The 13,621-nt window shown below is 43.0% G+C and overlaps 1 protein-coding gene across 1 annotated transcript in view; it reads left to right on the plus strand.

Annotated features, from left to right (window-relative positions):
• The first annotated feature begins 1,321 nt into the window (after positions 1-1,321).
• The window catches only part of DYNC1LI1 (dynein cytoplasmic 1 light intermediate chain 1), a 46,458-nt gene continuing 34,158 nt past the window's right edge, over positions 1,322-13,621 (plus strand). Inside the window, exons 1-2 of the mRNA XM_082637549.1 lie at positions 1,322-1,545; positions 1,739-1,812. Coding sequence (XP_082493675.1) covers positions 1,400-1,545; positions 1,739-1,812 — 220 coding nt within the window. The 5' untranslated portion in view covers positions 1,322-1,399. The remainder of the gene's footprint in view (positions 1,546-1,738; positions 1,813-13,621) is intronic.

Below are 13,621 nucleotides of genomic sequence, written 5' to 3' on the forward strand. Positions count from 1 at the left end.
CAAATATTTTAAAGAGTTTTGCTGTAAAAGGGAGGAAAGAAATATAGTAGTAGCTGGTGAAGGAGCAGGGTTAAGAGAAAATGATCCAGTTGAAATCAATAAATGATTATATAGAGAAAGAGGGGGGAGAATTGTTGGAGCAATGTCCTTGAGTGGAGGAGAGGAAATGAAATCTAGTGCACAAGTGGAGAGATTGCTTTAGTGTAAGGGTATGGATTATTTGTCTATGATAACTGGCAGGATAATTATTATGACAGTGCAGGCACTGGAAGGGGGTATGTATGTGTTAGTGGAAATCTGTGGAAGTTCTAAAAGTCTCCAAGTAGGGGAAAAAAAAAAGAACACGTAACAAAGGATTAGGAGTCAGAATGACTTTGGATTTCTCAGGGACAACACTAAAATCTAGCAGACAAGGGGTCAAGGCCTTGAAAAACCTAAGGGAAGATAATTTGCCACTTAAGAATTCTATACCCAGGCAAACTATCACTGATTGCCCTCTGGCTTTTGGTAGGGTTGCAAATGTGAGACACTGGCAGGATACCGCAGGGCAAAAAGAGCGGTTACTGCTGTTCCTTTACGCAAAGCCACAGATCTTGCTGATCAACACTTTTCCTATAGCTGCAGCTCTCTGGATTCTAGCAAACATCCCTTCCTTTTTCCCCTTCAGCCCTAAATCTTCCTGCTGTTGCTAGCCACATCTCTTCGGATCAGTCACACCTTTGTAAATAGTTCCTTCATTAAGCCTTCATCTGGGCCTTGATTGAATACACAGGTCTCCAAAAATGTAGCCATACACTTTTTTCTCATAAAACTAATGGAGAAAGTTCTCCACTAAGATAAGAAAGAAGACGACACAGGAATGAGGCAAAGAGAATCTGCAGAACAATGGTGAAAGCAGATTCCAGGATGAAATTAGGAATCTCTTTTGTATTACGTACAAAGAACAACCAATTCCAATTGCAGCAAGCGGGACGGCAATGACAGTGCAGGAATTCCACACCCGCTGCGGGGTTTGTGGACCCGACTGAAGAGTGGGAGGGAGCACTGTTCACCTGACACACCCCAGCGCGCCCAGCTGCAGCCTAGGGCTGCGGAGGGGGTGGCGAGAAGCGCTTCAACCCGCTGAGATCAGGAAGACTGGAGCTGCAGGAGAGCAGCTCGCCAGGCCACCTGCGCACGCGCATTTCCCCTTCGCCGGCCGGCGGCCTGCTGCGCACGCGCAGTTCGCCGGATCTCGCTCCGTCAGTCCCTGCAGTGCCTGGGCCCCACCCCCGCAGGCCCCGCCCCGCTGCCGTGCGCCGAAGGCTGCATATCCGGGTTCTCGCCTCCGCCTCCGCCGCGTCCGCCGCCGCCTCCTGGCTCATTCAGCTTTGCTGGGACCGGTGTGTTCCCGACCAAGATGGCGGCTGTGGGGCGAGTCGGGTCTTTCGGTTCCTCTCAGGCGGGATTAACCTCGACTTACACGGGCGGTCCCTTGGCCAACGAGCTAACCTCGGGCAACGGCGGCGCCGCGGCAGGGGACGACGAGGACGGGCAGAACCTTTGGTAAGGACCGCACCCTTCCCCGGTCCCCGCCGGCACCCCCGGGCCGGGGACGCCCCGGGGTTGCGTGCCCGCCGGAGCTCGGCGCCCTGCCCAGGCCGCCGCGTTCTCGACCGCCCCCGCCCGGGCGCGCGAGGCCGGTGCCGTTCCTCCCGCGCGGGACTCCCGCCTGAGCGTGCGCCTTGTTCCCCGCCAGGTCCTGCATCCTCAGCGAGGTCTCCACCCGCTCGCGCTCCAAGCTCCCCGCGGGGAAGAACGTGCTGCTGCTGGGTAAGTGCCCCCACCTGCTCCGCCCTGCGCGGCCCCCCGGCGTGGCCTGGGTCCGCCCGCCGCTCTCTGGCTCGCTTTGTGCGGGCAGCCGGGGCTGGCCCCGCCCCGCCGCCCGTCCTGTGGCTGACAGCTGGGGGAGAAGGAGAACAGGGACCCCTGCCCCGGGACCTGCAGGGACCCGCCCTCCCCTGAAAGTTTCTCCTCCCCTGGGTGTGTGGGGTTGGCCCTGACAGCTTCCTCCGGGAAGGACAATGCGATAGCCCATCTGAGAGATTCTAGTGGCTTGGGGTTTACCTAGAAAATAAGGACTTTTTTCTTTCATGACAAAAATTGGTAGCAGGAGGCTCTTCGCGACAGCTCCAGTGCAAATGGCATGCCATCAATATTTAATAGCCGGCACTTTGTATAATTTACAGAAGCTAGAAATTAGACCTGGTGTAGTGATAAATGTAATTATTTGATTCAGCTTTTACGGGTACAGTGGGCTCGTGTTGCAGCTGCCTTTTTCACTGTCACTTATAATTCTGAAATTTGTGAAGTGCAGTAAACGTTTACCTTTCTCGTTCAGTCCCTTCGGCCTGATGGGTGTAATAATGAGAAATGGTCTAACGTCTCAAATCTCCTGATTGTTCTATATTCCCTCTGCTCTCTGGAAGTTATGTATTTTGTTTCTTTACTGACTCTGGGGGTGGACGTGGAGGACAATTCACAGGTTCACATTTTTGCAGGCTTAGCTCCAAAGTAATTTAGAGATTTCTTTCATATTATTTAGATGTGAAAATTTGAAGTTTGGCTTATAGGATGATCGTTGAATTTTAAAACTTTGTTATTGATGTCTCAAGACTTTTTAATGTTCATTTAAAAACAGGAAGGGAAACAAAGAAGTCAAATGATACTTGTCAGGGTCCGCTTCTAATGGGAATGTTTAGATAGAAACAAATTATTTTTCATGAACTCTAGATAATCTACAGTATATGATTCTTGGCGTTATTTAAAGTTACTGGAGCTAGTTGAAAAATTAGTGTTACCTTTTTTTCTTTTTTTAATATATATCACTTTATTTATTTATTTTTATTTTTGGCCGTGTTGGGTCTTCGGTGCTGCGCTCCGGCTTTCTCTAGTTCCGGCGAGCGGGGGCTACTCTTTGTTGCAGCGCGTGGGCTTCTCAGTGCGGTGGCTTCTCTTGTTACGGAGCACGGGCTCTAGGCGCGCGGGCCTCTGTAGTTGTGGCACACGGGCTTAGTTGCTCCACGGCATGTGGGATCTTCCCGGACCAGAGCTCGAACCCGGCTCCCCTGCATTGGCAGGCGGATCCTTTACCATTGTGCCACCAGGGAAGTCTCTACCTTTGTTTTTAATGTGATTGAAAGTACCACTACTGCGGATTCACCTGGGTTCATTCATGACCCTGTCACATACTAGTCTTATGATCTTAAGCAAGTTCTTTGACTTATATGACCCTCAGTTTCTTCTTCCTTAAAATGGATGTTACAGAAATAATAATGTCTACTTCCTAGTGTTATGGGGAGAACTGAATGAGATAATGTTTGTGAAGTGATAACAGCACAGTGACTTTTTGTGATGAGTCTCTTAACTGGATTAGAAAATATTTTATCACAACTCTTTAAAAACTGAGTTAGTGCCTACATAACATATTTATAGGGCAGATATAGGTTAGGATCCAAGAGCAAAAAAAATTCAGAAAATGTTTTCAGATTACTAGTTTAAACAAATTACTATTAAGTGCTAAACTAAAATGGACCTAAAGCAAAGTGACCTCATTGAAGTGGGTTATATTTCAAATACTCTTAAGTTAAATAAGACTTCTTTTCAAATACTGCCATTGTAAAGATAATATTCCTGAATTTTGTTTTCATTTTATAAGTTCCTCCCAATTATTCCTGTGCATTAGATGTTAGTAACATGGTTCTGTTTTTAGTGAAACAAAAATGACAGTTTTGTTCATTTCTTAACATTCCTAATTTGCACTGAGGTTGCACCGTGCTTTATTTTTTATTTTATTTTTTTGCGGTACGCGGGCCTCTCACTGTTGTGGCCTCTCCCGTTGTGGAGCACAGGCTTGGGACACGCAGGCTCAGTGGCCATGGCTCACGGGCCCAGCCGCTCCGCAGCATGTGGAATCTTCCCGGACCGGGGCATGAACCCGTGTCCCCTGCATCGGCAGGCGGACTCTCAACCACTTCGCCACCTGGGAATCCCCCCATGCTTTTTTTTTTAAACCCGTTTTTTAATCTGCCTTTGACACTGGGTCAGTGCATATGGCTGAATATATTTAGAGGCTCTAGACCTCCATCCTTCCAAACTTAGAATAGATTAAATTTCCTTTTATATAAGCTTTTTTTTTTTTAATTTATTTTTTGGCCACACCATGCGGCACGCAGGATCTTAATTCCCCAAGTGGGGATCGGACCTGTGCCCCTTGCAGTGGAAGTGCAGAGTCTTAACCACTGGACCAAGGTCCATCTAGTATCAAGTTATACAAGCTTAAAATTAAAAAAAATTTTTTGAGTACTGTTGCTATTGGGATTTTCATCAAAGTCCTTTTCAGCTTTGGAAAAAGCTGATAACAGATTTTTATACTGATTACATAAATAGCTTTAATTTTCTAGAATACCTCTAAAGATTTCTTAAAGACATTTTACCATCACATATTATGGCTGCATTCAGTTTATGCTGGTAGAGGGGAGAAATAGAGAAATAGGGATTGTGGTTTTCTTTGTTATGAGTTTGAAGGTGCTAGGCAGGAGGATGCTTGGCCCTAATATATCTTTCATGAATTACGGTGATCTCTGGAGTCTCATATTTAAAAAACCAAATCTGAGACTATAACAAGGTTTTACATTTCCAGCAACTGTATAGAATAGGAACATTGATCAAGGCTTAAGTACCCCAAACACAAATTGCAGTTTAACTTTACCTTGCTACACGGCCTCCCCTCCCACTGCCTGTGAGTGAAAGGGGTCAGAACTAGCAATGTGTGCATGTGTGTAAGCCATCCTCAAAGCATTTTCATACGAATCTTAGTTTGCCTCCTCTATCCCCCTTTCCCCATCCCCCCCAAAACCTGGGAGATAGATGTTAACACCAATTATAGATGAGGTACTGAATCTTGGAGACCTGTTCAGTGAGTTTTCCGAGGTCACACAGCTGTAAAGACCCTGCCTTCTGTGACTCTGGCCTGGTTTTCCAACTTGATAGAAGTTCCTTCAAGGGAGGAGGTGCCACGTACTCTTCCTACTGCATAACTTTTTTTAAAAGGCCATCTTTGAGTAAAAATACTAATGATTATTTTAAAGTAAAATCCAAATATTTGTTGGAGTCTAGGATGTAGCTTAATGAGGGACACGTCTGTTGCCATGGCATTTGTGTTGAAGCGGTCATTTACTCTACCCGGGCCTGACCTCTAGTGAAACCCAGAAACACGATGGCATTAGCATTTAACCAATGTTTCATGAAAGATTTTGCGAATGAACTTGTTTGTTCGTAATATTAAAAGGAAAAAAAAATTTTTTTTAAATATTTATTCATTTGGCTGCGTTGGGTCTTAGTTGTGGCACGTAGGGTCTTTTGCTCTGGCGCGAGGGCTTGTGGGCTCTGGAGCGCGTGGGCTCAGTAGTTGTGGTGTGCTGGCTTAGTTGCCCCACTGCATGTGGGATCTTAGTTCTGACCAGGGATCGAACCTGCGTCCCCTGCATTGGAAGGTGGATTCGTAACCACTGGACCACCAGGGAAGTCCCTAAAGGGCAAAATTTCTTGTGCATGTATTTTAAGTAGGATTTAACTTATAAATGGACCTTTTAAGAACTGTTTTTTCCTCTTTACCCTTTATATTTAATCAAACTTTACAACAGTGATTGTAATTATATGTATTTCAATAGCTGTTTTTGAGGGCACTTTCTCCATACCTTGGTTACTTAACCATGTTTTGATAAGAAAACTACCTAAGGAAAATAACAACAATGATACTTAAAATTTATAGAGCACTTACCTGTACCAGCCACATAAGGATTGTTTACATACCGTGATTATCCCCTTAAAGATCAGGAAACAAACACAGCTGTTAAGTAAATTGCTGTGAGGTTACATAGCCAGAAAGGGGCAACATCAGGATTCTGAATTGTGCATCCTGGCTCCACTGGACTGTCTCTCTACAGGAAGAGAGCTTTCTTTGTAGGAAAAGCAAGAAGATGTTTAGCAGTTATTAAGGAATTTTATCTGATTATCGTGATGTAATCTGTCTCACTGCAAAAAAAATCTCACTGATAAAGATTAATTGAATTCATTGTCTGTGAAGATACATATGTAGCCCTGGACCCCAGCACAGTGCCTGGCTTATAGATAAGACATCAGTATAACTTCCTGATTTAAGGCCAGCATGAATTAATGAAAACTAGTTGGCCCTTCCGGTAAATCATGTAAGCCTCATTTTTCTCACCTGTAAATTAAGATATTTGGATTTAGTCATCTCTTAAGTCTTATCTTTTCTGACATTCTGTAATTATTTCTAATTGTAAAGCTTGTGAGTTGTATATTTTTAAAGAAATGTTTTGAGAACATATTGCAATTGGATTTAAATTAGTAAAGTATTTCTTTGTATACATGGGCTGTTTGATTCCACTCAGGGAAGCAATCTCGAGTCTGCATTTTTCCCCGAAGGTGATAATTCAGGATAGTGTGCAGCCAAAAAAAACCCCACAAAATACTGAGCATCATCAGGAGTAAAACTAGTTTCTATTATGTTTGAATTATTGCAAGTAGGAAACCTCAAGATATACACTGGACTAGAGATCTGTTCAGAGAAGTAACTTGTCAAAGAAGTGAATGATTTTCTGTGTGAGGACTTACTCTAAAAATAATGAGATTGTTCAGTCAGAAACTTAATTTTGGGAGAAGCTGGGATTAAAGATCCCCAAGGTTATATGACTTGTGGGAAACACAGATTTTTATCAGTTGATGCTGTTTTCTGGCATGATTGGTTATGGGAATGTGATGCAAGGAATAGTGTTACCACATATATGATACTGGACTGGTAATTTTCAAAGGATTAAGGAAACTATTGCCTGTTATGTGTCACTACTGCTAAAAAATATAAAATGTTTTTGAGAGTCCAATGGCATATTGATATTTTATGATGGTCAGCAATCTATTAAGGCCACATAGTAAATAATCCAGGCTCCGTGAGCCATAATGGTCTCTGTTGTAACTACTCAACTCTGCCCTTGTAGCCCCCAAAGAGCCATAGATAATCCATACGTGGATGGGTGTGGCAGTATTTAGTAAAATTTTATTTACAAAAACAGGCAGCAGACCAGATTTAGCCTGTGGGCTCGTTTGTAGACCCTTGCTTTAGGCTATTACGGGCATCAGTTTTATCAGTAAGCACAGGTGCCAGTTAATAAAGGTTTCTGGTTAATGGAGTATGATGTTTGGCCCCTAATAGGTGCTCAGTAAATAAACATTGGGTGATTGATGACCAGCTTTTACTTTATTCCAGCTAGAGGTATAGTTTCAACGCAGGTTTAAGAAATGTCAAGAGTGGTTCATGTATTTCCCCTTAGTGCTGCTGTCAAAAACAGAAAACAGAGCTGGAAGAACTACAGATGTCGGCCAATACAGTGGTAAGTCAGCCGGTGTGAAGTCCATGTGAGAGAAGGTCAGCAAAAGTACTTTGAAAATGCAAAACACACAGGAGCTCTGAGTTAGGAAAAAGAAAAGACCCAAGTTCAGCATGGGACTGTTACTATTGAGTGACCATGGACTAACATTTTGGGGCCTTATTTGTAAAGTCAGGGCAGTGGCTGTTAGACTTCACAGTTGACCTCTTTATTTATTTGTTCATCAAGTGTTTATTAGAACGTGCTGTGCATAAAATGCTCTGCTGGGTCATCTGGAGGAAACGGGGCTCACTAGGTCCCTGCCCTCCAGGAGCTTATAACCTTCTGTGGGAAAAGACTCAAAGTATATAGTAAAAAAATCAAATGTCAGTCTGAAATAATTGCTAAATAGCTTACATAAGTTTTTATGGAAAAGGTGGTATCTGAGTAAAATTTTGCTAAGTAGGGTGGGGAGGAGACACTGCAGGACTAAGGGAATGTGTTGCTGTAGCTAAAAACCTGGTGAAAAGGCCCGGGGCGCTCAGGTGTGGAAGAGTCCTTAACTAGAGGCCCCCAGGTGTGGGAGTCAGCCCTTCCTACCATTCGAAGCTGTGGGATTGTGGGCAAATTACAGCCTCCTAACTGAGATTCTTTCATAGTTCCTGGGATTAAAAGAACTGAAAGAAATTATGTGTAACATACCTTCCTCTTAAAATTAGTATTCACTATTTTAAATTATAAAAGTAATACATGTTTCTTGCCAGAGAGAAAAAAAAATCTATGAGGATAGGAATGTTCATTTTTTCTATGTGTATATTTGTTTTTTAAACAAAATAGGCTCATACCTTGTGTTTTGAAGTCAGATTTTTTTTCTTTATGTATCAGAGGGTTTTTTTTTGCGTGGCAGTAGATATGGATTTCTTCCCTTTTAATGACTGAATAAAATATATGGCTCTATCATAATTATAAGATTGGTAAACAGATTATTATTGTTATACCCCATTTTCCACTTGCCAAATATTATCTTTGGGATAAATTCTTTTAAGTTGAATTGCTGGGTCAAAAGTATATATATTTTAAGTCTTTTTGTATATTACTAAACAGTAGTTTTGGAAAGCTGTACCATTCTACATTCCCACCATCAGTATGTGAAAGTGCTTGTTTGTCTAGCACTATTGCTGACACCAAGGATTATTCATTTTAATCTTTGCCTATCTGGTAGGTAGGTTAAAAATTGGCATGTTAATTTAAAGGCAGTTTTATTGTAAAATATATATCATGTTTGTTAATTAAGAACTATTGCATTAGTGTGACTTTGACCTTCTGGAGCATAGGAACTGTTAATAACCATTGGGATCAGCACTTGTTGGCCTTGGGAATGTTTATTGAATTAAACTCAGTGGTTTTCAGTTCATGTCTAGTCAGGCTGCAAGAGTGAGAGAAATGATAAAGGGATAAGTTATATTTTTTAATTTGATGTGGATTGCTGAATGTTATTCAAAGGTAGGGAACTGATGGGGTGGGAGTATCATATATTATGCTTGTTACTTGAGTGTTCTGCTAGGTGCTTTACTATGTAGCATGTTCACTGTTTTGGAGAAGAGGGCTTTGAACCCCAGGTTACACAGCTGAGCTAGGATTCAGGGTTGGGTTTGTCTAACTTTCCATTGTATGTGCACTCCTTGACGTATTGGAGGGAGGTAGTCTTGAGTCACTGGGTGCAGATGCTACAGCTGGTTAAGTTTCTCCCTGCTCTTGCTGGCTGAGGAAAGGGAGGAGATGCTCTTTGTGAGATGGACAGCAGATCAAAACCCCCCACCCTATCTGGGTCATCAGATAATTTATGGAAGGCCATGCAGAAGGTCCAAGCCAAAAAGTACCTCCAGTGATGACTCCTCATGGCTCTTGTCACCAGAGCTTTCAGGTAAAATAGGATGATTTATTTTATATCATACAAAGCCAAATCAAAAATGTTAATTTTACAATGTTGGTATCTTATTTGGGTAAAGAAGGAATATGGCATGTTAGAATTCTCTCTGTCATGATGCTGTGGACCATAAAGTTTCCTACAGAAGTTTGGAAGTGTGAATCAAAGGTCTGCATAGAAAGCAGGCATCAGGCACACAAACCTGTGCTGAGCAAGAAGAGTACAGTGCTTCAGCTTTCCACAGTAGCAGGAAAGGAAACTGGGAGGAAGGGGAGGCAGAGTGCTGCTTAATTTTACCTTTTGTCATCCCTGTCTGTCTTGAGCTGGGGGGAGAAGACTGGAAGCTGCTCCTGATCAGTGACTGTGATAATAGTGTGGAGGAGCATTGCTGGATTTAAATCCTGACCGACCCTTCTTTAGCAAATTGCTTAATCTTTCAGATTATACTGTTTGCCTTTTAGGATTATCGTGAGGATTGTATGAGGTAATGTTAGTAAAACACTTCAAACAGTGGCATACATGGGAAGTGTTCAAGATAGCTGTTGCTAACGGATTGTGTGTACTTAGTGTTCTGACTGCTCATTTTCATGATTCATGTTTTTATGTTATCTTTTTAAAACACTGTTGATGTCTTATAAAAATTTTTTTTCTAGTGTGTCACTGATCAAGGAGGTATGAATTGTAATAGTCAAAGAATTTTAAATCCATCACTTCAGAGGTTGTCTGGATTTATCTCCCCCTCTGTTTAGAAGACAGGGAGCAATACCTGTCAGGGAAATACCTGACTTGTCTGGGTTCACACATCTAATGGTGACAATGTTATAGTTGGAAATCACATCCCCTAGATCTTCACATATTTAATTCATTAATTAAATTATCATTATAAAGTTTATGGACAGTACATCGTATTGTTGAATTAGATCTTTTGAGGACATCAAACAATATCATGAGCACACCTTTACCTCTATACTGTTTTGGTGACTTTGTGTGGAGTTTTTCTTTTGTAATCAATTTGGTTTTCAAATTTGAGCTGAGAAGTGAGAGTTGATGGCTGTTACTGCTTTATGGTAAAACTGAAGTTCTTTTAAGTGCTTGGATCCTGTACTTGGTTCACTCACAGAGAGTGACTTATTTGAATAGGGTTCAGACAAATAATTTGAAATACAGGCTTATTTGCTATGGAGAATTTCACTGTAATTGGATCAACAAATCTTTCCTCCTTTTGGTCCATCCACTAGGACAGGGTTTGGCCTATAGACTGTTTTAGTATGGCCAGCAAGCTAAGAATGGGGTTTGTTTGTTTTTTACATTTTTTAAAGAGTTGGAGGGGGGGAACTAAAGATAAATATGTGACAGAGACCTTATGTGACCTGCAGAGCCTACAATATTGCTGTCTAGTCCCTTACAGAAAAAGTTGCCCAGTGCCTGGATGAGGACATGAAAATAACTTTATTATAATAGAATTTGATCTAATGAAAAGTTACGGTTTTTTAAAATTTTTATTTTATATTGGGGTATAGTTGATTAACAATGTTGTTTTAGTTTCAGGTGTACAGCAAAATGAATCAGTTATGCATATACATGTATCTATTCTTTTCCAAATACTTTTCCCATTTAGGTTATTATAGAATATTGAGCAGAGTTCCCTGTGCTGTACAGTAGGTCCTTGTTGATTATTTTAAAAATAGTTGTGTGTACATGTCAATCCCAAACTCCCAATTTATCTCCACCCCCACCCCCCGCCACCACCCGCCTTTCCCCTTTGGTAACCATGAGTTTGTTTCATTCTATGAGTCTGTTTCTGTTTTGTAAATAAGTTCATTTGTATCATTTTTTAAAGTTAATTAATTAATTAATTTATGGCTCCATTGGGTCGTTGTTGCTGCGTGCAGGCTCTCTCTAGTTGTGGCAAGCAGGGGCCACTCTTCTTTGCGGTGTGCGGGCTTCTCATTGTAGTGGCTTCTCTTGTTGTGGAGCATGGGCTGTAGGTGTGCGGGCTTCAGTAGTTGTGGCTCGCGGGCTCTAGAGCACAGGCTCAGTAGTTGTAGCGCGTGGGCTTAGTTGCTCTGCGGCATGTGGGATCTTCCCGGACCAGAGCTCAAACCCGTGTATGTCCCCTGCATTGGCAGGCAGATTCTTAACCACTGCGCCACTAGGGAAGCCCCACTGTATCATTTTTATAGATTCCGCATATAAGTGATATCATATGATATTTGTCTTTATCTGTTTGACTTACTTCACTTAGTATGATCATCTCCAGGTCCGTCCATGTTGCTGCAAATGGCACTATTTCATTCTTTTTAATGGCTGAGTAATATTCCATTGTATATATGTACTACATCCCTTTTATCCATTCCTCTGTTGATGGACATTTAGGTTGCTTCCATGTCCTGGGTATTGTAAACAGCGCTGCAATGAACATTGGGGTGCATGTATCCTTTTTTTTTTTTTTTTAAAGCATTGACTAATTTAATCCTCACATCCACGGTGGCATTGGTACTTTTTTTTGTTTGTTTGTTATTTTTGCGGTATGCGGGCCTCTCACTGTTGTGGCCTATCCTGTTGTGGAGCACGGGCTCCAGACATGCAGGCTCAGCGGCCATGGCTCACGGGTCTAGCCGCTCTGCGGCATGTGGGATCTTCCTGGACCGGGGCACAAACCCGTGTCCCCTGCATCGGCAGGTGGACTCTCAACCACTGCGCCACCAGGGAAGCCTGGTACTTTTGTTTTTAATTAATTTATTTATTTTTGCTGTGTTGGGTCTTCGTTTCTGTGTGAGGGCTTTCTCTAGTTGTGGCAAGCAGGGGCCACTCTTCATCGCGGTGCGCGGTCCTCTCACTATCGTGGCCTCTCTTGTTGCGGAGCACAGGCTCCAGACGCGCAGGCTCAGTAGTTGTGGCTCACGGGCCTAGTTGATCTGCGGCATGTGGGATCCTCCCAGACCAGGGCTCGAACCCGTGTCCCCTGCACTAGCAGGCAGATTCTCAACCACTGCGCCACCAGGGAAGTCCCCTTTTTGAACCTTGGTCTTCTCTGGATATATACCCAGGAGTGGGATTGCTGGATCATATGGTAGCTCTATTCTTAGTTTTTTAAGGAACCTCCATACTGTTCTCCATAGTGACTGTACCAATTTACATTCCCACCAACGTAGGAGGGTTCCCTTTTCTCCACACCCTCTCTAGCATTTATTGTTTGTAGACTTTTTGATGATGGCCATTCTGAGTGGTGTAAAGTAATATCTCATTGCATTTTTTTTTTTTTTTTTTTTTTTTTTTTTTTTTTGCGGTATGCGGGCCTCTCACTGTTGTGGCCTCCCCCGTTGCGGAGCACAGGCTCCGGATGCGCAGGCCCAGCGGCCATGGCTCACGGGCCCAGCCGCTCCGCGGCATATGGGATCCTCCCAGACCGGGGCACGAACCCGTATCCCCTGCATCGGCAGGCGGACTCTCAACCACTGCGCCACCAGGGAGGCCCTCATTGCATTTTTTTTTTCCCCTTTGACTGCATTGGGTCTTCGTTGCTGCGTGTGGGCTTTTCTCTAGTTGTGGCAAGCGGGCGCTACGCTTCGTTGCAGTGTGCGGCCTTCTCATTGTGGTGGCTTCTCTTATTGCGGAGCACAGGTTCTAGGTGTGCGGGCTTCAGTGGTTGTGGCTCACAGGCTCCAGAGCGCAGGCTCAGTAGTTGTGGCGCGCAGGCTTAGTTGCTCCACGGCATGTGGGATCTTCTTGGACCAGGGTTCGAACCATGTCCCCTGCATTGGCAGGCGGATTCTTAACCACTGCGCCACCAGGGAAGTCCCTCGTTGTAGTTTCGATTTGCGTTTCTCTAATAATTAGCTATGTTGAACATCTTTCCATGTGCCTCTTGGCCATCTGTATGTCTTCTTTGGAGGAATGTCTATTTAGGTCTTCTGCCCATTTTTTGATTGGGTTGCTTCTTTGATATTGAGCTGCATGAGCTGTTTGTAGATTTTGGAGATTAATCCCTTGCATCATTTGCAAATATTTTCTACCATTCTATGGGTTGTCTTTTCATTTTGGTTATGGTTTCCCTTGCTGTGCAAAAGCTTTTGAGTTTAATTAGGTCCCATTTGTTTATTTTTGTTTTTATTTCTATTACTCTGGGAAATGGATCAAAAAAGATATTGCTGCCATTTATGTCAGAGTGTTTTTCCTATGTTTTCCTCTAAGAGTTTTATAGTGTCAGGTCTTACATTTAGCTCTTTAATCCATTTTGGGGTTTTTTTGTGTGTATGGTATTAAA

This window comes from Mesoplodon mirus, assembly GCF_964341445.2.
Source record: "Mesoplodon mirus genome assembly, chromosome: 12".
In the NCBI taxonomy this organism is placed as follows: domain Eukaryota; kingdom Metazoa; phylum Chordata; class Mammalia; order Artiodactyla; family Ziphiidae; genus Mesoplodon; species Mesoplodon mirus.